This window comes from Micropterus salmoides, unplaced genomic scaffold (genome assembly GCF_014851395.1).
Source record: "Micropterus salmoides isolate LMB-PRFRI ecotype aquatic unplaced genomic scaffold, ASM1485139v1 Ms_hic_scaffold_19, whole genome shotgun sequence".
NCBI classification, from domain to species: Eukaryota; Metazoa; Chordata; class Actinopteri; order Centrarchiformes; family Centrarchidae; genus Micropterus; species Micropterus salmoides.
This window is the reverse complement of record NW_024041039.1, coordinates 21,113,328-21,138,383: the sequence shown is the minus strand read 5'-3', so window position 1 is coordinate 21,138,383 and position 25,056 is coordinate 21,113,328. Positions and strand designations below refer to the sequence as shown.

Sequence of the window (25,056 nt, the reverse complement as noted above, 5' to 3'; positions counted from 1 at the left end):
CCATCTCCCACAGAAAGCTCTGCTCTGAACCGCTTGAAAACAACTCATTTGTAGTCCAGCCCTTCACTTCCTTTACTTGTGATGTCACAATGAAAACGCTCATAAAGCTTGCCAAGTGGCTAGCGGGGGTCAGGCACGCCCTCAAACCAAGCTAGTCTGAGCGGAGGCCCTTTGGCTCGACTCACCTTTGTTTGGTTTTCCATTGTAGAAATGTTGTACCTGTAGCTGCTTCCAAGTACTTTTTTTCGTATCACCTCACCTCTGTCGAGGTTCCAAGCGGGCTCTGGGATACTAAAATGTAACGTGAAAACACGACAGACTGCTGATTGGTCAGAGAGCATCGTCACTATTCACTGCATCATCATTGCGTGCACCAGACAGAGGCCAGCAACAGAAAGTTTTATATTTTACAGTTTTCGTATGTAATTTTATCACTAAATCCACTTCTGAGAAGTTTTGAGGTGAGAAATCAGCTGTGTAGATTTCGAACATTGACAGTTTTACGAGAAGTGACGGCGGAACAAAAATGTGCTTGAATATTTTCGGGGGCTGCGGGGGAAGCCTGTGCCAACCCGCGGGAGGAGTGTGTGAGGCCGGCCAGCCGCCCGCTCACAGAGCCCTCTGTTCCCGCCGTCACACTGACCGCTGCAGCAACAACGGCAGAGGAAAACACAACTGTAGGTTTTCATACCGCTTATCTGTCTTTACATTCTGAGTAATGTTGAAACATTTTAACTTATAAAAGAGAAAGCTGTGTGGATCGCTGGTATGTGTGTCGAATTGAACATTATGTCCTGATGGTAAGATGTGGAACAATGATGTTGTCTGGTTGTGGACTTGTGAGTAACTTATACCATCTGCTACATACAGTCGCTGTCTGAAGCGGCTTTCATTTGGATCACACTACCTTGTCTGTGAAGATTCTCAGTCATCCAGGTCATAGTTATCACTAACCAACCAGCAGTATTGAGAATCCTGGCAAACGACTCCACTGAGGTTAAATAGCTGAGTTTCCTTACCAGTCTGTCAGAACTGAAGAAGTCCCGTGGATGAGGGACTAAACGTTTTCTGGTATCTTCAACCAAGTCCAGTTGCCCTTGACTTTAACCTTCATTGGATCACACTACCTTGTTTCTTACGACCCGCCCTTCTCTGTTTCTGATTGGCTAGTAGTCCTTACCTGGGAACTGTGCATGTGCAACTCCCAACAAAGATTTTGTACAAGTAAGATGCGTCACTCTGCAGCTCAAGAGCGGAGCTTACAACACAAAAGAGGAGCTGCAGCAATGTGCATGACTGTGTATGAGAAAAATATGGTGTTTTTTGAAAATTAAACCATGTAAACCAGTACTGGTACAACCCCTAAATAAGATTTTGAACCTGAAAATGAGCATAATACCACCTCTTTAAAGTGAGATGAATTGTCATTCTCATGGTGGTGCTAGAGGAAAAGTCAGGAGATCACGAAACTGAGATTTAAGTTCTTCCACATCATCATTCATCATTGGATATATTAACCTGACAACTTGAACAGCAAAGATGTTGTCTGCAACTTTCTGTAAACAGAATATGAGCTTTTATTATCACCCAGACAGAGCATGAAGGGACTTTCAACTGAGGAGGTTTTGCTGCCACTGATACTTTTCATATGGCCGAAGGGTGTCACTTTGTGTTGAAAAGTGGTGGGGACATTTTAGGGCTCAGATCAGGGGTGTGACAAAACACTTAGTCCACGAGACGCAGTAATACATTAGAGTTATGAGAACAAGGCAAAAATATTCATTCATGGCAATCCTCCCCCAGAAGATTTTGAGCATTAACCCCTTCATTTACTGCATTCTGGAGACATGGCTGCACCAATTTATGGTGGAAATGTCTTTACTTATATGAAGTAAAACAAAATTCAGGTGGATTCAGAATAAAAAATATCAAATATAATGCAGTAATCAGTAGCTTGTTTTTTTTTTAGCATAAGTTACTTTTTTTGGACAAGGCAGATCTGTTTCTTCTATATTTACATTACATTTCATGTTTTCCTATTGTGCAAGTAAACCTTTCTCATATAATTTTTATTTGTTAATTAACATTTCTTGTTGCAAGCTAATTTTCAGAAAACTTTTAGCAAGTGCTTTAAAAAGTGACGGGGACAAAATCAGCCATTTCAAAAAGTGGTGGGGACATGTCACCACCTATGACTCTGCCAATGTTTAGAAACAGAATACTATATATTCTGCAAATTTCAATAAATTGAAGAGGGCAATCTACAAAATAAAAATAATATCTAATTTAAATGAGAGGATGATGTATGGCCACCAGACAGCCTTGAATCCAATCTTGAGTCAAATTTGCAGATTTTATTCAGTTTCTACCTTTTACTGCAATTAATTATATCCTGCATACAGACCTACACTATAATATAACACTATGATGATCACTTAAGTGCAAATACTTAAATATAGTAATAAGGTTGATCTTGATAAGAGCCACCACAACCTACAGGGTCCGAACTTCAGTTTGTCCTGAATGCAGGTTTGAAGCAGCAGTCATAACTAAACTGTTTCAACAACAGTTGAGTTTTTCTGTTTTTCTTCTGATGTTCCAGTTATACTCATGGCTTAGCCTACCACCTCAGAAATGTTATGGGTTACATGGGGACAAGGGCTCTGTGACGCCCTCTTTTGTTCAGACAGGCCGATGAATTTATGAAGAAACGAAACCTAACAGCTATATAAACCAGCAGAGTTCAGTCGTCATCATAACGGAGAAGAACAGCAATGGATCTTGGTGAGTTTTTTTTTTTTTTGGACGATTCACATACAGGTCCTTAAAAGTAGACTACTTCTACTTTTTCCTTGTAGCCTATGTTTTATATCTTTATAAAATCGTAGGCTAATAATGATATTAACCATAGCAAATGTCCATGTTTACGTCAGATTAGCTATAAATGTAGATTTCTGTTATGCGTTTGTATCTTTTTTCAGCCATGGGAGCAGGAGCAGGTGAGGAAAACGTTTATGGATCACCTGTGTTTACTTTTAATACACTTAAATGAACAAAAGTCAAATGTAAAACTAAACCGAATGTTAGGCTGTCATTAGCGATTCAGTGGCCTAACAAATTAACACTTGTCCCTGTGCAGTAGTTGCGGTGGTCGCAGCTCCTGTTGTTCTGACCGGTGTAGGTTTCACCTCGGCTGGAATAGCAGCAGGCTCCTACGCTGCCAGCATGATGTCTGCTGCTGCAGTCGTTAACGGAGGAGGAGTGGCTGCAGGAAGTACCGTGGCTGCTTTACAGGCAGCAGGTAGCCTAAACACCCTTACTTATTTTAAAAGTTTATTTTTAAGTTGTAGTATTGTGACATTGAATTTTCCAATTCGCCAGTCAAGGGGAAACTTAATGGAAGCTTTACATTGTTGAGCAACCGATCCTCCTTTTTGCACCTCTTTCTGCTGTGCAGTGGCGTTTCCAGACAATTTTAACTAGGGTGGCACAGGTGGGGCACTGACTTGTTCAGGGGTGGCATGAAGTAGCCTACATTCGCGTGAGCACGCACACACACACGTCAAAATAGCATTCAGTTAACATTTCTGTTCTCCACTGCTCATATCTACTTTCATTACGAACATTACAGTTTCATGCATTACAGCCTCGGTGCAAGATGGTCACAGCAGACCTTCCCCTCACAAGAGTAAAATCATGTTGCAGATACCTTGATTAAAAACCTGTGTAATCTTGCCGTAGGTGCAGCTGGTCTGTCGGGAGCTGCCACTGCAGCTGTGGCCGGTGCTGGAGCAGCAGTTGGAGCAGCAGTGGAATGGATGGCTGGCTAACTTCTTCTGATGAAAATCATTAACAAGATGAATAAAAATATTTTCACTTTTGCTGAATGAAGGAGGCAATTGCAAAATATATTAATTGACTTACTAAACAGCATATTTGTTCATAATTCCCAACCTTGAGACCTCCAAAATAGGCAGTGGCTGTGGGAGGGGTGGGTTGTGAGCACTCTGTATTCTGTAGGTGCTGTACATTGCCAAAAACAGTAATGTAGGCAATGAAAAGGGCACGAAGTTGTGAACATTTGTCATAGATCAAGAGACCTGGCTGTGACCCCGGGAGGAAACCGGGAGAGGTCAATGAAAAACAGGAGTCTTATGTGAAAATCTGGAGGGTTGGCAAGTAAGCTTTGATTATTCATTTTGCAATAAATCTAAAACCTGTGAAAGATACTGGGTCAGTGTGTCGTCTGTAAATATTTCCATTCCTCATAATGTCCACCTGAAAGGACAGAGAGTAGCCTAAATGAATGAAAGTGTTCATTATTTCTGACCACAGTAAAGTTGTCACAAAAACACTGAGATTATTAGAGATAATTATAATATTGATTCACTAACAAAGACCACACCTGCAAAGAGGGAGGATTGAGGGGTGAGGGATGAATAGTTAAGGGCTTGTGTCCACCAAAGCGTTTTTTACCAGCTGAAAACGCCAGCTGCTCTTCTGAAAACACCTAGCTTGGAGCGCTAGGGTGCGCTTTGGAGGCGCTGCGTTTTTTTCGGCTGAGGCGCTTTGGTTGCTATGATACATACATTACCGTTCAAAAGTTTGGGGTCACCCAGACAATTTCTTGTTTTCCACGAAAACTAACACTTTTATTCATCAAATGAATTGCAAAATGAATTGAAAATATAGTCAAGACATTGACGAGGTTAGAAATACTCATTTTTATTTGAAATAATAATTTTGTCCTTCAAACTTTGCTTTCGTCAAAGAATCCTCCATTTACAGCAATTACAGCCTTGCAGACCTTTGGCATTCTAGCTGTCAATTTGTTGAGGTAATCTGAAGAAATTTCACCCCACGCTTCCTGAAGCACCTCCCGCAAGTTGGATTGACTTGATGGGCACTTCTTACATACCATACGGTCAAGCTGCTCCCACAACAGCTCAATAGGGTACGAGATCTGGTGACTGTGCTGGCCACTCCATTACAGACGGAATACCAGCTGACTGCTTCTTCCCTAAATAGTTCTTGCATAGTTTGGAGGTGTGCTTTGGGTCATTGTCCTGTTGTAGAAGGAAATTGGCTCCAATCAAGCGCTGTCCACAGGGTATGGCATGGCGTTGGAATATGGAGTGATAGCCTTCCTTATTCAAAATCCCTTTTACCATGAACAAATATCCCTCTTTACCAGCACCAAAGCAGCCCCAGACCATCACATTACCTCCACCATGCTTGACAGATGGCGTCAGGCACTCCTCCAGCATCTGTTCACTTGTTCCGTGTCTGATAAATGTTCTTCTGTGTGATCCAAACACCTCAAACTTAGATTTGTCTGTCCATAACGCTTTTTTCCAATCTTCCTCTGTCTAATATCTGTGAAATGGCTTTTTCTTTTCCAGCATCTCGGAGTCGCCTCTTCACTATGGTCGTTGAGACGGGCGTTTTGCGGGTACCATTTAATGAAGCTGCCAGTTGAGGACCTGTGAGGCGTCTATTTCTCAAACTAGTGACTCTAATGTACTTGTTCTCTTGCTTAGTTTTGCACTCGGGCCTCCCACTTCTCTTTCTATTCTGGTTAGAGCCTGTTTGTGCTGTTCTCTGATGGGAGTAGTACACACCGTTGTAGGAAATCTTCAGTGTCTTGGCAATTTCTCACATGGAATAGCCTTAATTTCACAGAACAAGAATAGACTGTCGAGTTTCAGAAGAAAGTTCTCTTTTTCTGGCCATTTTGAGAGTATAATCAAACCCACAAATGCTGATACTCCGGATACTCAACTAGCTCAGAGGATGGACAGTTTTATAGCTTCTCTAATCAGCAGAACAGTTTTCAGCTGTGCTAACATAAGCACAAGGGTTTTGTAATCATCAATTAGCCTTTTAACACGATTAGCTAACACAATGTACCATTAGAACATAGGAGTGATGGTTGCTGGAAATGGGCCTCTGTACACCTATGTAAATATTCCATTAAAAATCAGCCGTTTCCAGCTAGAATAGTCATTTACCACATTAACAATGTCTAGACTGTATTTCTGATTAATTCAATGTTATCTAAATTGAAGAAAACGGTGCTTTTCTTTCAAAAAGGACATTTCTAAGTGACCCCAAACTTTTGAACGGTAGTGTAATATCCGTGGAGCTGATGTGCTGCAAGTAGGCTACCTAATTCTACTGAATGTAAAAATGTCACAAAAAGTAGGGTAGGCCTACTTGCTCTGGCCCTTGCTCTGCATGGAGAGAAGAAAGTGGAAATGGAGAATTCTTTCTTGTTATACAAATCATTTCAGACAAAATCGCACTGTGGTGAAAGAATCAACAATCATTTTCAGCCCTTCTCTGATTGCACATTTCAGTTACGTAGAAATAACTTTAAATATGTGGTTTGTCCAGACTTTTGACTGGGTTGGGCCCGCGCACACACTTTGGAATAGCATTCATTTACCATTTCTGTTTCCGTAGCATTTTTGTTTAATATGAGTGGCGCCATACAAATGTAATACAAATCTTACATCTTTAACACCTCAAAAAGAAATTGAAAACCTATACACGTGCATTAATTTATGGAGAGATGTCAAAGCGAATGTGCTGCCACGGAGATGAATTGGCACCTCTCCAGCTACCAGTCAGACTGGTCTGTGCTGTAATCGCACTGGCCACCCTCCAGTTCCTAATCCCTCAACAGAGGAGGAATGCTCTCCCATTATGGACAGACATGCAATGCATGTTGTGTGAAAGAAAGACAACAGACTGCACAACTCACAAGAGCAAAGCTCAACAACACCATTTACACAGGGAGGAGAAAGGAAAGAGAACACTAACTCAGAGAAGCTGAATCTCCTGGAAGATAAAGATCCAGATCCAAACATACTGTTGTTCCAGCACAGGGGTGTGTTACGTGATGTGAAGTGATGCTTGTAAATTCTAGTAGAGGAGAACTTGCTGGTGGAAGTCTGATAGTTTCACAGGCAGTTGGTATAAATCAAATCGGAATAAAATATCAATTCCTCCAAGTCAGTCAAACACTACAGTCAGGCCATCTGCGCTCAGGCACAGTTACGCCTAGTATTGCCGGGGCCTAATCCAGCTCTGCTCTCTTTCTTGGAGAGTCGATTATTTTAAAAATGAATGGGACAAAATCAGTCATTTCAAAAAGTGGTGGTGACATGTCCCCAGCGTCACCAGTGTAAATAACACCTATATTTATGAGCACTGCAAATCCAGCTAATTAAGTGCAGAATATCGATCTCAGCAGATACCATTATTAATGTGCATACTTTGTAGAAGTGAAATTAATATAACCCAGTTGAACAATCTGTACACGGCCAGAGCCGTCAGTCACTAGTAATGAAGTGCCCTTCGTTTTTATATAAGGCTATTGTAGCAGGTTGATCTCGATAAGAGCCACCACAACCTACAGGGCCAAAACAGTATTTTCTTCAGTGAGTTAAAGATGAAGGTTTGTCTGAATGCAGGTGTGATGAAGCATGAACTAACTGTTTCAGCAAGTCTTTAGTTTTTCTGATTTTCAGCTGATGCTCCAGTTCATGACTTACCACCTTACAAATGGGTTTGTGCTCATGTAGGCCTATAGGTTAGCTATTGACTCCCCTTAAGTGAATAATTTAAAATAATTGTGTGTAACTGTTGGTAAAGGTGTTTTGATTTCTACGTTTTGAACCTCTGAAGTTTTGAAAATGTCATTCTATATTCAGAGGTTCATTTGGCATTTAAGATAAGGCACTTACCATTGAAGAGCTTTTTTCAGAACCTCTCCATCTACACTAAACTCAAACAAATAAACATCCCACTGTGGCAGACTGCTGTTGGCCTTTGCACAATTGGCTTTTTCATTTAAGGCCATCAAACACTGGAACATTCTTCCAGCTGAGCTGAAAACTTGCATGGGTAAAAGAATGAAAATCTTCATTCTTCTTCCCATGGTGCAAAGAAATGGATATTGAGCAACCAGTCATTTTGACTTTGTAATTTCATGGTTGCACTGGATGAATGTGCTGTTCTTTATATGTTGATGTGAGCTGGTAGATTTGTATGTATAATTATTGCTGTTATCGAGCCTATGTAATGGTGTTGCCTTTAAATTAATGTTTTTAGTGTCTGGTGATTGTTCTGTGTGAATCTGCAGGACTGCAGCTGGAAATTAACTAGCTAAGTCTGGCAGAAAATCGTCTCCTCATTTTTGTGTTTTTGTGCATGGTCCTTGTTTAATAAAGACTAATATAAGTAATAAATAGCTGAAAGATGTGAGGCAGACTGGCATATTTTAGTAATCAGTGCACTGATTTAATTTGTAATTTCAGTATTTCTCTTATATACAGTTTAATATGATCTAATTCGTGTCATACTTGCTGTGAGATGGACCGAATGATTCCACAACAGAGCAGTTATGAGAAGACGTTTCCACAGGATGAAGTGTAACTTGGTGATCCTTTAGCTTAGTTTCTAGCAAATAAATGCTATTCCCACCAGCCACAGGCTATACTTTGTCTTTAGTGCTAATAGATAGAAATAATAGAAATTTCATTAGCTCACAGCTCCAATGTTTCTAAGTAAAGTACAGCAGATGTTTGAAATTGCTACAGTAACAACAACAGAATAATTATTTGCATGCATTTTATTTTGGTTTACAACTGGACAGTATAATAACATAAAAGTATTTCAAGAGCACAGAAGCATCATCTTCATAGTTTTTAGATTCATTTAAATGGTCATCAGAGCTAAGGAACATCCTGAAAACAACCCAGCCTCAATCTTCCACATTTATAAAACAACCTCTTGGCTTATTGAAATACTTAATGACAAGATTGAAACGGGTCCTGTGTAAACCATTAGTAAACTATTCATGTCCTTATAACAATATTATTCTCGCTTCTTGACTGATGGTTTAAATTGAGGATGTGGCATACACATGAAAACAAAATTTTATTAAGGTTATCAGATTTATCACAGTGCAGTGATAAAGTAAATCTTATCATATCTGTAGTTACAGTTCTGTAAATCTTTAGTGGGTTTCATTTTGGTCACAAATGGATGACAGCAGCCATCCCATTGTTCCTCCAACAGTGACCACAGCTCCAGTGACCCCCGCAGACATACCAGCTGCAGCTGCAGTGAGATTATATTACATTTGATTACATTACATTTAAAACACGTATGTCCAATTAAAGTATTAACACTCTCCCATTTAGACAAAAAACAAACCTAATGGATGGATAAATAACACAAGCAACACACAACACAGAGACAGGAAGTGAAATACACCAAGACACAAGAAGAAGGGGTTGCCCAAAATATCAAAAGGAAATCCAAACATGAAAAACCCCCAAACCATGACAAACTGGATGCAAATAAATAAAATATCCATTTTACCAAATGACTGCAAGAATGCAAACAGACTTCCTGCTGCAATTCCTCCTCCATTAGCAATTGCAAGAAATGACATAATTTTGGCAGCAATGGAGCCTGCTAGTATTCCACCTGAGGTGAAACCTATGGAGGCTAGAAGAGCAGGAGTCAAGGCCACAGTCACAACACCTCCTAGGCAAGAACATAGCAGAAGAAGCTTTGTCTCTGATGAGAATACAGCTTAGAGATTTTGATATTTAAAACTACATGTTTAAAACATACTATTTACCTGAGCCTACAACGACAGCCTTACCTGTTAATGAAAGACACGAAAAACAACTTATTTTTCATGCTGAGCTTCCTTGAGCAGATATATTAGATAATTGATATATTTGATGATTAACATGAAGGAACATTATTGTCAGTGAAAATTGTCCCCTCACAAAGTATTTCAAATAAGTCTCCAAAGTAGGCCTTAACTGTTTAAAATACAAAAAGAAAACAAAAACATGTTATTTACGCAGCGATGTCCAGATATATTTGATAAATAATACATGTGTTAAATTAATACAAAGGAAAAATTTAGAAAAAATTTACACTTACAAATTATTTCACTTAAATCTGGAAGTAATCCCGGAACTGTAAATGAAATACAAAAAGAAAACAAAAACTTGTTGTTTACGCTGAGTTGTCCTGTCCTGAGCAGATATGTTTGATAATTAATATATTTGTTGATTAATATGAAGGAACAGTATTACAAACAAAAATGTATACTCACAAAACATTTCCACGTCAGCTTTAGGAATGTCAGCCTTCTGTGTCTGAGATGGGACTTGACTGAACTCAAAGGAAAGTGTTTGCATGTCCTGTTTGCCTTCATGGGCAAGGCTCCTCTACATCCTTACAAAATCATTCCTGAGAAACTGAAACTTATGAACAGCATTAATGTAAACAGCAGCAGCAATATTAAAAGCATTCCTTCAAGTCAACATGATTTATCATTATTTAACTTTTGGATAACTGTTGAAGGAAATAGGGACAGAAAAGAGAACACGTGTGTAAGGAGTGATGAAAGTATGAAGTAAGGACTGTAAGGAATGTGAGGAATACTGAATTTTTTAAGTGTTTTTGTTAATACACTCATCTTTACTTCAACCTTGAAACAGAAACATTTGATTGCATCACAGTTCACAGTGCTCATTTGGCCCAGATTTACATTTACATCCACATCTGAGCATGCTTGTTATTCAATACCAACTTCACACTCACAGAACAGTAAATGGATGCCAATAAATGCTAAACATGTTAAATCTCATCTTGAAAAAGAAGAAACATTAAATCAACAAATTAATTGTTTCCATTTTACTTATACTTCATTGAAATTTTAAAATACATTCATGTACATTGATCAAACAACCACACGTACATCATACATATACCAACAACATGCATGATTAATAGTGAGAAAAAGGCACCGCTTTAAAAACACACAGACAAGCAGTGAAGTGATTAAATTGTATAAATCAAAATGGAGATTCTGCAGACTGATGGCATGTCTTCAGTTCAGCTGTGTAGCAGCAAGTTAGCACACCCAGGCTGCACTCAGAATCCCTCTTTATCAAAAACAGCCTTAAGTCACTTCATGTTTCCTCAGTAACCTGCCGTCTAAATAAAGATTTTTATAAATCTAATATTTGGTTCTGTTTCAGATATTTAAATAGACATCATTTTGAATGGCTTTTTGTCTTTCTAAAGTGTTATACAATGTTGTGGGTAAAAAATGTAAATACCAAAAATAATACAGGAGAGTAACTCTTTATTCCAACTGAAAATAATAATGATAATAGTAATAATAAGGCAATCTTTATAAAGGGTTTATAAGTTGTAACTAATGGCTTTAATAATGGTTAAATAATTTTTAAGAATAACAAATTTAGGGTTACCATGTTGTGAAAAATCCCTTTGACTATCTGACTGCAGTTGGTAAACATTAGTTGGTTAATAAGTGCCTAATAAGTGGATTTTGTTCTATATCTTCTGTAGCTCCTTTACACAAGATAGCCATGTGGTCCATCAGTGAAAAATGTTTTTCACATCTAGCAACACAAACATTGTTCTTATGAATGGCTTATAACTAATCTATAAAGCTTTAGTACATGATTATTATTAACGGTTAGTAAAGCCATTAGTTACAACGTATTAGCTGTTTATAAGGGGTTCCATATTAGAAAGCTGAACCTTTGTGAACTGATAATATAACAACCACTGGATAAAATAAGCCTCTGACTTGAAATGTCACTGAATGTTAATTAAAACAATTATTTGATAATGTTAGTGTGACATCACATTGCTGTATATTACAATATTAGTCATATTGCATCAAATAGGGTTTGTTACATTTTCAAGAAATGTTTTCAAAGCTTTAAATACAATTATAACGTCTCCAGGTGCTGAAATCCAAAATGAAATGTCCCTTTAATCGCTTGTGCCTTTGAACATTGATGTCCAGGCTACTTGGGTGCTGAAGAAATCTCTTTGTCCTTAATTTCTCTCTTAATAACTCTCTGAGCTATCCCATAGGGCACGTGGCACGCCACTGTCCCCATCTCCGCTGCCCCCTCCACATGAAACATCTGGTCGTCAAAGAAAATGTGCGGCCTGATCTTCTCCAGCATGGGACCTTTGGGTGCCCCTGCAAGAAAGAGAGCCTCATCGATCTCCAGACCCCATGAGCGCAGAGTTTTTAGGGCTCTGGTACCAGAACTGGCTGCGCTGCGAGCTGTCACCAAGTAAGTCCGGATGGGGCAGTCCATGCGCTGGCCTTTGCCATAAAACTTCTTCTGCAGCTTTCCTAAAGCCTCCAGGAAACCTTTCAGTGGTCCCTGCAGAAAGATTTCACAGAGTAAGCCCACAGTCTCCATATGGTATTTTCTACATTTACATGTGGCTCATTACACATTAAAATTCAAATATAATTGTTGGAATCTGGGCCAAAGGCCAAGGTTCATAACAAACTGAGCTCTATATGCGGAGTTTACCAACTTCTTTATTATAACTATGGTCTTACATTCATAGTATTGTCCATCATTCCTATTGTTAAATATATTTTTATTGGTACATTACCATTTTAATTACCAAGATAGTTCCTAAAATCTGGATTTATATCTGGTTCAAAACTAATTTATTTGGAAGAGAAAGGGTAAATGGTAATTATGAATCACGTTTACAGACCAAATCCCTTGTTCATCTTTGACCTCCTATAATTAATTTAATGTAGCTACACACATGCACTCTGTTTTCCTGCTCAGTTAGGGATTGCTGCCGACATTTAAGGTGTGTTCGCTTTCAGTTTTACCTCCAACTGAAGTTCTTTTGATAATCTGACATGTTACCAGTCAGTCTGGTCTTTTGGCTGCTTCTTTCTTTCTCTGTAACATTTTTTTTGTAGAGATGTCACCATGTTTCCTAATCTCACAAATTACTTTAGTCAATACAATGTTATTTAAGTGATTGGAATGATGGTCAAAAGTACAAACATAAGACCCAAGTTGTCGTAAACCAGAACTCTCCGTTCACTGAATGTACCAAATGCTCTACATTTCCAATATCAGTGTGATGCTGATAGTTATCACTATGTGTATACTGTACATGGTCCAGAGGCTTGTTCTCGTGTGCCTTCTCGTGCTCAAAGAACTTGTCCAGTCCATGTGCCTTGTAAATGCGCTCAGACTCATCTGAGAAAAGGACCGCGTCACCATCAAAGGCAACACGCAGCTGAGTCTGCGACACCTCCATGATCTTCTCCTGGGTGAACATAGTGGCTGCTGCTATACCTGAAATACCATTGTTGAAAATCAGGTATGAATCAATACATCTCACGTAACATGTGGCAGAAACACTAATGTTTTCCTCCTTAGTCTAGTGTTACAGCTTCTCAGTAATATGTTGCTTCTCTCCTTTTGTACTGACCTTCCTCCAGAGCTTCTCGAACCTTGACTGGATCAGCAGACAGGTAAAGGTTAGTGTGGTAGGCCTTCAAGTAGCCTATGGGACTATTTCCTCCTGTCATACAGAAGCGCTCGATGAACAACTCTGCAGAGGAGAAATCAAAAGTACAGTGAACAGCTGATGTGCATAAAACTGAAGATGTGCAAGAGTCAATGTTGCGAATGAATCTCACAAAAAGTTAATCATAAGGATTGATATTTTGGGGAAGATGTTTTTATAAGTCACTTATGGTTTCATTTACAATTATTACATTCATGGCACTGTAACATCAAATAATGATTTAGAGGCAGAGCATGGAAAAAGAAGAGAAACCCAGAGTGACATGTAAGGAAAAGCCTGAGATCTTGTGTCAGTGTGTGTCTGAGTTTCAGTACTTGGACCTACACATGCACCAGACATGACAGATAATAGTGAAGTGAGAAACCCCTTACTCTTTATTCTTTCTCACTAACATTTAATAAACTGCAGATAGCATGCCATATTGAAAAAAGAGACATAATTAATAAATATATATGTTATTAAGTCACTGAGGAAGGGTTCTTTCGCTACATCAGTCCATTTAAATGATAGTCGGTGTGCGGGCTACTTGTTACCTTTCTACTTTTTACAACTACTCAAAGTGTTTTACACTACAACACACTCACATCTCTCACATGCATTCATACACTGCTGGAGACAGGCTAAGGTGCCTCTGCCATCAGAAATAGAACTACACATTCATACACCGCCTAATAATACTTTTGACATGCAGACTGGGGGAACCGGAATTATTACAACTTACCCCAGCATGTGTTACGACGTACCCTGGAAATGGGGAAGGTTGTAACAAAGAAACAACAGGTATGTGACAACTCACGAGGTCTGTGATATTCTTGTAGGGGACTGAATTGGTGCCATTTGTAATAAACAAATGTGGGTACTTTGTATAAAAGTTTGAGCACTCTAGCTAAAATATTCAACTAGTTATAGTTAGTAAAGCAAAAAGTGGGAGAAAAGCAACACTGGACCATTTGCAGCCTGTCCTCACCAGCAGTATGAAGCTGCAGGACCAGAGGCTGCAATTTCAGGACCCCTGCAACCCTGGGACCGCAGTTCTAGGACCCTAGTTCTTTTGCGACAGTGCCATCTAGTGGAGTGATGGTGGTAATACACAGCAACACGAAGGAGGTTAACCCTGTTGGCCCTCTGGCCAATGTGCGCAGCTGTAGGATTAACCGGTTGACATGCATATAATCAATAACTTAGGTTTAGGCACACACTTGGTGGTGGTTGTGGTAAGGGTAATTGGCTTGCAGGACAGCAGTGCAGCCAATAGCTGACAAGATACCCATAGCAACATAATTATGCCTTGCAAGATTTCATCATTCATGTGTCTTAGTTACTCACGGTGATGATTGATGGTATTGATAAGTCGTAGGCCAACGTGTGCGTGGTTGTTGGTCATGAGCACAACATCAAATAGCTCCTCGCTCTCAGGATAAAGCTCCCTCAGTTGAGTGTTCACAGCCTCCAGAGCCTGGCAACACGACCAAACACAGATTTGAGACAATATAATATTTCACTGCAGCAGAGATGGAAGCATGTGTGAGTGTTTGAGTAGGTTTATGTTTTATGCTTATTACTCATTCACGCCTCCAGAGACACGACCTGACACATAACACTGATATCAAGGAATAACTGTGCAGCAGGGTTTCTCTAGTGTGTATGTGTTTGCTTCTCCACATCTCTCTCTTCATCCTCTCTGACCTTGACAAAGGAGAAGGCAGGTCCGGGGCTGAAAGGCTGCGTTTCATGCTCCACCTGATACTTGATGTACTCCTCCATGCCTTGCTGCTCGTAGATCTGCTGCTCCTTCTCCATGTTGAAGAGGACTCGTGATGACACAGCGATGGTGATGGCATTCTCCGGCTTGGGCTGGAGGATAAGAGTTTAAAAAACGTTTCGTTTGCATTCAGCATGGGCTTTTTCTTTACAAGCACAGTTTCCTCGTTGGAATGCGAGGAACTGATGTTTTTTTTCAACTGGAGCAGTACCTTTTCTGTACATTAGTCATATCCTGAACAGTATGGTTGCTGACTCTGACAGCTGTAGATAGGAACAATTTAATAAAGGCTTCACTGACATATAACAGTGGGTAAGTAAGGACAAGTGAGCAGATGTGACAGAATAGAAGTGACAGTGTGATATGAAGTACTTTCCCCTGCAAGACTGTGATAGTGCAGGCACATACCATACTGGCTGGCACCTGATAACTCTTTGAAGGCAGGGAAAGCAACACAAAATACAACACAGTGTGTATATACATGTTCTTAAACTTTTTAATCACATTTTGCCTTTACAGGATGAAAAATGAGCTCCTCTGCTTAAAAGAGAGTTTAATAAAGTTTAATAAAGAGTTCATGTCATATTTTCCCCAAAATACTGTAGGTTACAACCAAGACAACTCCCTGCATCCTACAAGTGCAGATAGCCTTTACTGAGAACCGTGCACCTGATCTGAAACAGGAGCCGTCTATGCTTTGCTTCAGTTTCCAGCTGACACAATGAAGCCTCACTGAGCTTCTGTATCCTGTTTCACCCAGCTACATCTCCACAAAACTGTCTTTCCGGCTTCGAATGCAGCGCTTGCTAGAAAACCTGGTATTAACTCTCCTGCTGTTTTCACCAGGGCTATACTTGGATAAAGGTGAGAGGTCAGAGTGTCTGTCTTCTCTCATCTGTCATCCATCTTATGACATCACTCTGTGAAATAAGCAGCCTCGAGTAGTGAACACATGTGTGTCTTAGCAGGCTGTAAAGGCAACAAAAATCATCTCTTAAGTGATGACAACAAGATTAAATTTGACTTCATTATTCACTTGTAATGTGTGCAATGAGCGTCCACTTTGCTGTCAACAACTCTGACACTTTTCCGAAGGCATGAAAACTCGTAGGAACTGTAGCTGTAAATGGATGCTGCATAAGGACGCTTATAGGGATACTCACTGGTTTAGGTTTCCTGGTGGAGGTGGAGGGCTTTAAAACCATCTTAGCATCTTCCCAGGGGGCTCGGTTGCTGCTGTCATTCTTGGTCAAGTCCTGTTTACTGGCGGTCAGAGTTTGACCATTGTTTAGACTCATCTTACCTCTAGCTCTCTCAGGTCCACACTGAGTCCCAATGTGTGTGTCCTGACAGCTCTCCTTACCTCTCTCTGTCTCTTTGGCAGGAGTTCGCAAAATATAGTCCTTAGTCACTCTTGCACATTCACTATTTGAATTCCGTCCCGGTGCACTCAGGAGATGAGATCAATCTGACCGCAGCTGCAGAGGCACTTAGCTAAATGCTCTTAAAAGGGCAGAGGAGTGAGATGTTGCAGAATAAAAGAGACATGGAGAGAGATTCAGAAAAAAACAGAATTCAAGCTGTTAATATTTCCTCTTTTCTCTAGCATCATGCAGATTATATTCCTCTTCAGCTCTTCTGTTCTGTGTCTTTTTCTGTGTGTTCCTCTATCACACGCACACTATTGACTCCCAGCCATTTTGCTTCCTCCCCTTTTTAACCCTTTCGGTGTCTAATTCCCCAGGAGCAGCAGCAGAGCGAGATTTACTGTACGTGACTGGTAGATGCACCCTATTGGACAAAACAGACCAGTGTGTCAAAACATAGCTGTGTTATGATGCTTGTAATGCAGTCATGCTTCATTTCTCCTAATAGAAAGGGGGACTTTAATATCTTTGAACACGGAAGCAATTTTATTTTCTGTGAAGAGGGTTATTATCATTATTTTTGTTTGAAATGTTATAACTGCAAACGCAGTTTAAGGCCACTGTATCCCATTTGCTCAAAACTCCCAATCATTTCATATTCTTGCTCAGCAGTGTGGGAGTCCATCCTGAGTCATTTGCTTCTAGGGTTGTCACCTTCAATAAAGAAAAATAAGAGACACCTGCCGCAGCAGGGGTCACACCCATCTGGGGCCAAGCAACCACAGGCTCGATGGTGTGCCAGTGGTGGTAATGTAAGTATTAAGTTTGACACCAATGGACATCATAATAAGCTATCTGCTATTGAAATCAGTGTGAACAGATGCACTCAGTCTCTCTCTATCACTACTCAAGAGACTAGTGTCATAATAAACATTGGCCAACAATGTGTGAAAGTGAGACCACAAAAAAATAGAATGTGAACTGTATTTCATTAACTTATTAAATCAACATGTCCATAACTTATTAACTAAAGGTTTAAACAAATGCTTTGATACAATTTAATTGGAATGAATTTTTCAAAGCTGTCACTTTGTTGGTCATTCTGAAAAATATCCTTTCCACATAACCAGTGGATGATGTTTCTGTTGATGGACAGTTTGAAAAATTGCTAATGAACTGTTGTGGACGCAGATTTTGGCTAAAATATTTGTCATTGTTTGCAGTAATACCATCCAAACAATGAAGCCACACATAAATAATCCATCTACAAACATTTCTAAATTGAATTTATCACCATTTTTATGATTGGTCAGTTAATTATATTTATGTATTTATTATTTTTGTTTTTATTTAGCCTATTGTGATTCTATAGTATTGAGGGATGCAATAGATTGGTTAAGCATACATATTTATACATACATACATACGTTTATATTCTTCACATAGCCACTATATTTTGATAATTAAATATGTATTAAATAGCCTATATATCTCTCTTATCTATTGTTAAATGCTTATGTGTCTGACTGTATACCTCAACCTTAAAAAAACAAATCATACCATAATGTAGGCATGTGATTAATTTACATTGTAACAATATTTCTTAACAAATAGGCAGCATATGAAATCCAGAGTAATCAATCAGAAAATGAGTACGTTTTATTAAGTTATTACACTGCTTCGTAATGCAGTCACACGTCTGACAGGCCACCGTGCACCACACAGAACACTGGCCGACAAGTTGTGCAGATTGGCTTGATACTTTAGGTTATTTGATTTCTCCCACTTTCGTCGTTGTCGGTGGACTACTTTTTGCCTCCGCTTTCGTTTCAGCCAACAATGGCAGCGAGTATTAGCCTACCTAATCAGGGGCAGAATAGCACAAATCTTTACAGAATGCGGGTGGGATGATATGCATGGGATGCTGCATTAAAGACAACTCGGAAATACGGGACAAACCGCGTTCCGTTTTGAATCAATACGGGACGATTCCGTATTCCGTATTTTGGCAGCCCTATTTGCTTCCCCCTGTGCATCTAATGATTACTTCATCTTGCCTCTTCCCATGTAGCCTAAAGCAGGATCTTTCCATGGATTCAATTACGGCGCAGCAGCCCCAGTTGCCAGGCAACAGCCAGGCAGTCATACTCCAAAATCTGATTGGCTGTGGCGACACCAGACTGCACAGCCTTCCAAATGTGGCATCAATCAGAAACAGACCGGGATGCAGGGAACAAAGATGAAGGTCTAGGTTTCGCTTTGAAAAGCATTAATGCATCATAAATAATATTAGCTATGATTTAATCACAACAAACATTTTCCAGCTACAGATATTTTCTGGGAAGAAGATACTGAGCAGACATCCATCCAAGGACTCGATTAACAAAAGAGACACAGCCTAAATGGTGGATATAATCCATTACGGCCCCTTATCTTTACATAGGCTACATGTCAGCCTTACAAAAATGGCAAACACTTACAGTTGTGCTATTTGCAATTATGGCCATGTTACCGGCAGGATCATGTGTCTGGGGTGACCACACACTCTCTCCCAGGCTCTCCAGAGACCAGACGCAAAGAGCTTTTATTGACTGACTGAGTGCTACTGAAGGATTGTGTGTCTTTTATTGTCTGAAACCTGAGGACACTCAGGAATGTGTCCCAACAACATGCCCCAACGTGTATAAAACATGCAGGCCTATATATGAGCACAGATCAAATCGGACTTTCAAGATATTTAGTTTAATATTATATTTAGAGTCTCTCACTAGTGTGGCGACATTGAAAGGCAGTTGACAACACCAACTCAAGCAGACCAAACCATATTATTACCAAGCAAAAAGAAAAATATATTGAATACTGGAAAGAAATGACCAAAACACAAAGTAAATTACAATGTTTTCTGACCCTAAAAAGAGAATTCACACTGGCAAATTACCTGAGCACAACAAAATGTCGTAAACTAAGAAAAATGTTGACAACATACAGACTGAATGAACACAGCCTGGCCATAGAAAAGGTTGCCACAGACAGAGCTGGCTACCACAAGAGGAGAGACTCTGCTCCCAGTGTGACACAGGACAGGTAGAGACAGAGCTGCACTTTCTAACCTCATGCCGTAATATAAAACGTTTAGAGAAAAACACTGAGAAGTTTTCAAATTATTATTATTTTCATTGTCTGTTATATTTTTTTTATAGTTATTAATGAACTGTATAAAATGAATTGTTGTAAGTAAAGACATTGTTGTGTCTTGTAATTTATTTGGAGCTTTGGCAATATTGTGGTTTTACATTCATGCCAATAAAGCTAGATTGAATTGAATTGAAATTGAAAAGTAAATCCGTCATTTCTTGCATTTCATGCTCACAGCCACTAGAGCGTAGTAGAGGATAGGTCAGCCTCTCAGCCTTCTGGTGTGGTCCTGAATACTTCACAACTCCATTCATTCCTTGGGGCATTGTAGACAAAGAGGACATGAAAGAGAAACTCTGTGAGTGTGAGAGAGGAAGTTGATCTGAAAAATGGACTTTACTATTTAACGATTTATCTTGAAAGACTTTAACTTTGGCATAATGGCAATACTCTAGAGAGTTTTAGTGTCTAGTGTAATTAATTGTATTAGTGTCACCTAAAACCTGTGGTTTTATTAGAATAAACACGCAACTTTCCAGGTTAAGAATAGAATGACTAACATTCAGTTTGATTAAAGAAAGGCTGGTAAAAGGCTGCTTCACATAATGTGGACATTCTACATTTCATGTCTAAAAAAAGCAAAGTAATCACATCAATAACGTTATCTGTTTCGTGGGGGAAATAAAGACTTTACATTCTGCTTAATTTCTGGAACATCAATGATGCATTTACCCTTTATGTGGCAAAGCCCTTATCCCACAGTTGCGTCTGCCTTTTTGTCTCTGCTTGCTAGTCTCAAGCTCTGAGGGGGTTAACAGGACATGGAGACAGTTGGGCCGCACCCACTGAGCTGATTTGAATAACGCCGGCATTTGGCGCGAGGCTCAGAGGAGCCAGCCTTTCTTCATACCGGCTGTGACACCACTCCCCTACTCTCCCGCCCCGTGCACCCTGGAGTGGCGGGAAATGCTAAAGAGAAAAAGGCACAGAGATAGAGAGATGGGGACTGCACTGGCTGGTCAGCACACTGTACTTGCAGCCACTGGGTTGCTGTGGATGCAAAAAATGTACCTCGGAAAAAGGAGAGAGAGGAATAAAAAGCAGTAGGCCTACACCCCCCTCTCGGTTTTGGCGCAAGATAGATAGAGAGATAATGCTTTCTCAGTGGTAGACTGTGGGTGGAGACAAAAGCAGGCATGAGTGGAGTAGGCCAGAACAAAGAGGGTAACAGCCTGGACTACCCCCCTACCTCTTATCAGCCTATTGGATTTGGATTGGATTTCAGTCTAGAATCACCCACCTTCTTCAATCTAGTGTCATTAAGTGGGTGGCAGCTGACTAAGCACTAGTATCTATTTGCAAAATTCACCCATCAGAGAGCAAAAAAGAGCAAAGCAGCAGTTCCTCTCACTTCCTGCCTCCAATGGGTTCAACACAAAAACAGGAAGTCTGAGCTGCCTGTGTGTTTCCTAGGCCTTATAACAGAGCATCTCTCTCTCTCTCTCTCTCTCCCTCTCAATGCTTCACACACACAGGCCTATAGTGGGGAAGAGGAAAGCAGGGCACTGATTATTGCATAAGCTCCACAGTGGTGGTCAGTCAGGCCCTGACGACAACAGCAGTCACATTCAGACGCGGGCTGAAAAGAAGGAATTGTAACCATGCAGGACGAACAGAGGCATCTATAGACTATACATTCACCATCTGATAAGACTCAGTGCATGGGGGGGGGGGCATGTATGTGTATGGATCTGCGTTTTAGCATTTAAATGTATATTGATGCAAATACATTCTCCATGTACTCTCTCACACTGCAGTAATTGGTCAATAAATTGGCTTTTGATGTGCGAGTGTGTGTGGGGGAGGTGTAAGGGGGTTACTGATGGCCTGACCGAGGGGGAGACAAAGAACACAAGCACTAAGGTAGAAATCTAGAGGGGGGTTATAGTCTGGGTGGCAGTGGGGAAACTATTTGGTCTGCAGGGGGTTAAAGGGGACTGGGGGAGGGGTAAAGCCCCTCTCTGAGTAGCTTGGGGGGGCATAAGGAGGTGGGGGAGGGTGTTGATGGCACTCAATGGGGCTAAATTCAAAAGATGCAGCAAGTTTCCCAACTTTAACTGAAGCAACCTTACACCACAGATCCAGACAATGGAACATCTGCTGGCTGACAAAGCCGGCAGTTCGCTGTGAGAGCAGCAGCGGCTCTGATTTAAACTGCTACTCTGTAGATGAACCCCCCCAAACAGTGGCGACAGGTTTCAACATGTTATATTAAAAGAATAAAATGTGCTTTTTAAAAAGTTGATTCAATTCAAAAGCAGTTTAGGTACATGCCAAATTCTACATCAAAAGGTGCATTTACTAGAATCCCACTTTTGAGTGTATGGGTTATCTGCGAGTGCAAACATCATATGCTGGTTTCAGAAACTTGGATAGCCCCAGATACCAGTTTTGTGAAACTTAAAAATGCCAGCAAAGGGTCTCCAATAGTAACTGAGATACTGTGACAAATAAACATCTTATACAGATTACTACTCGCTTTCTGTATTATGGAGTATGTCTGTGAAGATTCTCAGTCATCCAGGTCATAGTTATCCAAAGAAGGTTAAAGTCAAGGGAAACTGGACTTGGTTGAAGATACTAGAAGACGTTTCGTCCCTCATCCAAAGGACTTCTTCAGTTCTGACTGACTGGTAGGGAAACTTATTTCTTTAACCTCACTGGGGTCGTTTGCCAGGATCATCGATACCACTGGTTGTTTAGTGTTCCTGGCTGTTGTAATAACAGTTATGGTCGTTAGGACTACCCAAGGCCAAGACTGAACGACCATCGTTGGCATCCTCACCTGAGGCCAATAGATTACATTTGTTGAGTTTCCTGGGAAGTGATGAAAGGACCGTATTGTAAGTTGTGGCGTAGACCACCTCCTCTGCTCTTCTTTGGATATTATGGAGTAGTTAATGTTTGGCCTTTTCGGAAGCAGTGCAGCAAGCTTTAAACACAACACTGACATAGCATCATGTTATTAAGTTAATTTAACAAATATGAAGCAGACATGGAGTAAGTAAGTATTATTCATTTAGGGTTGTGTTTGCGTCCAGCTGAAGAATGTAAGTCCAATATTTCATCTTCTTTCTTTTGCTCTGATTTTGGCCTCCACCAACTCCTGAGGAAGAGGCTCTTCAGCTGCTAAATACTCCAATGTGGTAGCATACAGTGGGTTTATAGAGGTTTCTCTCACTCAAAACAGCTACCTGCTATGTCTGGAAACAATGCTGATGAAAGTGGCGAGAGGGAACCAAAACAATGAGCTGGAAGATGCTAAAACATTCTGTAGAGCTGAGGAAAACTGCAGTTGGGTGATTATCTTCTATGGGTTCATCACTGAAAGCAACCCCTTTCACATTAGACTTAGTCATCTGATCAGTTGTTAATAAAAAAAATTCTTTAGAGCAGCTTTAAGCATAAGGTGGCAGCTGACTAAGCACTAGTATCCATTTGCAAAATTCATGTATAATATGATAAAAATCACAGTAGGGGAGGGGTTCTGGTGAGGGGGTTGCCAAGATGAAGGTAGCATAGCAGTTGTCACTGCTGAGGCCCTTCCGCCCCACCTCTCCTCCTCCTGCTTATCCATTAACCAGCACCATGGTTACATCACCCCAGCTAATGCTCCCTCTTACATCTCCAGTGGCCAAAGACCCTATAGAAGGAGATTACTCAGGTTTGTGTTATGGATGGTGTGGTGTGGGGACCGAGAGGACCCAAATGCAGAGCTCAGAGGAAGGAGGTTTATTGAAGGATGAGGGGGTCGAGGGATGGAGTGGAGGGAGAGGTGGATGCCAGGGAGACACGGGCAACCGAGGAGACTGGGACCAGAGAGGGGGGACACTGGGGCCGAGGAAGAGAGGAGGCAAGGGAGAACAGGGAGGACGCCGTGGGGGAAGCCCGGAGAGGAGAGGACCGGACCGGAGGGTGAGCCCAGCCGACAAAACAGAGGACTAGGGTGAGTGAACCTGGGAGGAAAGCAGACAAAGAGACCGGGTTAGTGACAGCAGCAACAAAGCATAGGGAAACTGAGAGAAATCAAAAACATGAGACTGAACGCAGAGGTGGCACAGGGTATGGAGCAACAACGATCAAGCAAGAATGGTGTGGAGAACCGGGGTTGAAATACAGGCAGGTATGAGGCTGATTACTGGCAGGTGTGGCAGGCTGACGAGGTGGCTGATGAGGTGCAGGTGCAGGGCTCAGGAGCAGAGGGAGAGAGAGCACACACAGGGGAGAAAACACAGGAAAACTAAGGAAAAAGCAGAATAACTGATAAAAAGGAGAAAAAAAAACAGGACTCTCACCGTCAGCCGGGCTGCCACCACAACAGTTTGTTTCTTTAGAATCCAACACACTTTACATGGCTTTTTTTCTAGTCCTCCCATCATAATTGCCTGCTTTATTAACATCATCTCATGTACAGTGTTGGCCATGCATGTATTTGTTTACACATTAACTGTTGGGCTGTCCATGCTCTTCATGATTGTGTCATAAGCCCAGGTCAGAGAGTGTACCACGAGTCACTGACAGCTCACACTGAGTTGTGGTTTGAAGACCTATTGATGGGTTCATAATAATCAGAGCTGTAGTGTGTCTGGGCCCAGATGGCAGCGGTGTTTACACTAACGGGATTAGGATTAGCACCAGATTAGACAGGCAAGTTGAAAGGCCTGCTACTATGACACGACATGGCCGCCTGATCCACGCTGGCCTTCCCAAATTTATGTCAGATACTACTAACCCACAGCAGCAGACAAGAAGGCTGTCGGCGGAGGAGGGCGAGGAAGGTGCTCGGGGTGAGGGACAACAACAACAAAAAACAACAAATGCCTTCAGGCTGCACAACAGGTGGTGCACAGGAACTCCTCACACCTCGTTTGTTTATTTGGTTTTAGGGCGGACCAATTTGTTGGACTGGCTGAGGTTTACAGCAAAACATTGGTTTGACACCAGTCAGCTGGGGCCAGATGTATCCAGAGAGGGAGAGAGAGGAACATAGACAGCATGTTCCAACTGAATCATCACTGTTATGTAACACTGGCCTTAGGATAGGGAGAGTGAGCAACAGAGAGAGAGAGAGAGCGATAGAAACTGAGCTCAGAAGATTGACCTAGATCAGCAAATGGTGGAGATAAGTACCTGAGAGGAGGGCAGGAGCCAGGAGACAGTTCCTTAGGGGCACTGTCAGGGAAGAAGGGGTGCAGAGAGAAAGGTAGGGAAAAAGAAGACCGGAGGATAGACAGAGAGAAACTGAAAAACTAAAGGAATGTGATTTCTTGCATGCCAACATATTGGTTTTACAGT

The 25,056-nt window shown here is 40.9% G+C and overlaps 3 protein-coding genes across 3 annotated transcripts; 1 reads left to right on the top strand and 2 right to left on the bottom strand.

Moving 5' to 3' along the window:
* Positions 1 to 2,759: 2,759 nt before the first annotated feature.
* LOC119910754 (interferon alpha-inducible protein 27-like protein 2A) lies at positions 2,760 to 4,229 on the top strand. Its single transcript, XM_038729554.1, has 4 exons — positions 2,760 to 2,784; positions 2,982 to 2,999; positions 3,140 to 3,301; positions 3,742 to 4,229. Exons 1-4 carry the CDS (start codon positions 2,775 to 2,777, stop codon positions 3,828 to 3,830), a joined length of 279 nt encoding a protein of 92 aa, XP_038585482.1. The 5' UTR covers positions 2,760 to 2,774; the 3' UTR covers positions 3,831 to 4,229.
* Positions 4,230 to 8,627: 4,398 nt separating this feature from the next.
* On the bottom strand, positions 8,628 to 10,232 carry LOC119910835 (interferon alpha-inducible protein 27-like protein 2A). Its single transcript, XM_038729629.1, has 6 exons — positions 10,148 to 10,232; positions 9,973 to 10,008; positions 9,813 to 9,848; positions 9,659 to 9,682; positions 9,394 to 9,561; positions 8,628 to 9,129 (listed from the first exon to the last, which is right to left on the bottom strand). Exons 1-6 carry the CDS (start codon positions 10,230 to 10,232, stop codon positions 9,026 to 9,028), a joined length of 453 nt encoding a protein of 150 aa, XP_038585557.1. The 3' UTR covers positions 8,628 to 9,025.
* Positions 10,233 to 10,413: 181 nt separating this feature from the next.
* LOC119909793 (cytosolic 5'-nucleotidase 1A-like) lies at positions 10,414 to 16,930 on the bottom strand. Its single transcript, XM_038728019.1, has 6 exons — positions 16,363 to 16,930; positions 15,124 to 15,291; positions 14,764 to 14,893; positions 13,339 to 13,461; positions 13,018 to 13,202; positions 10,414 to 12,251 (listed from the first exon to the last, which is right to left on the bottom strand). The coding sequence occupies exons 1-6, from the start codon at positions 16,495 to 16,497 to the stop codon at positions 11,880 to 11,882; spliced, it is 1,113 nt and encodes a 370-aa protein (XP_038583947.1). The 5' UTR covers positions 16,498 to 16,930; the 3' UTR covers positions 10,414 to 11,879.
* Between the last annotated feature and the right edge of the window lie 8,126 nt (positions 16,931 to 25,056).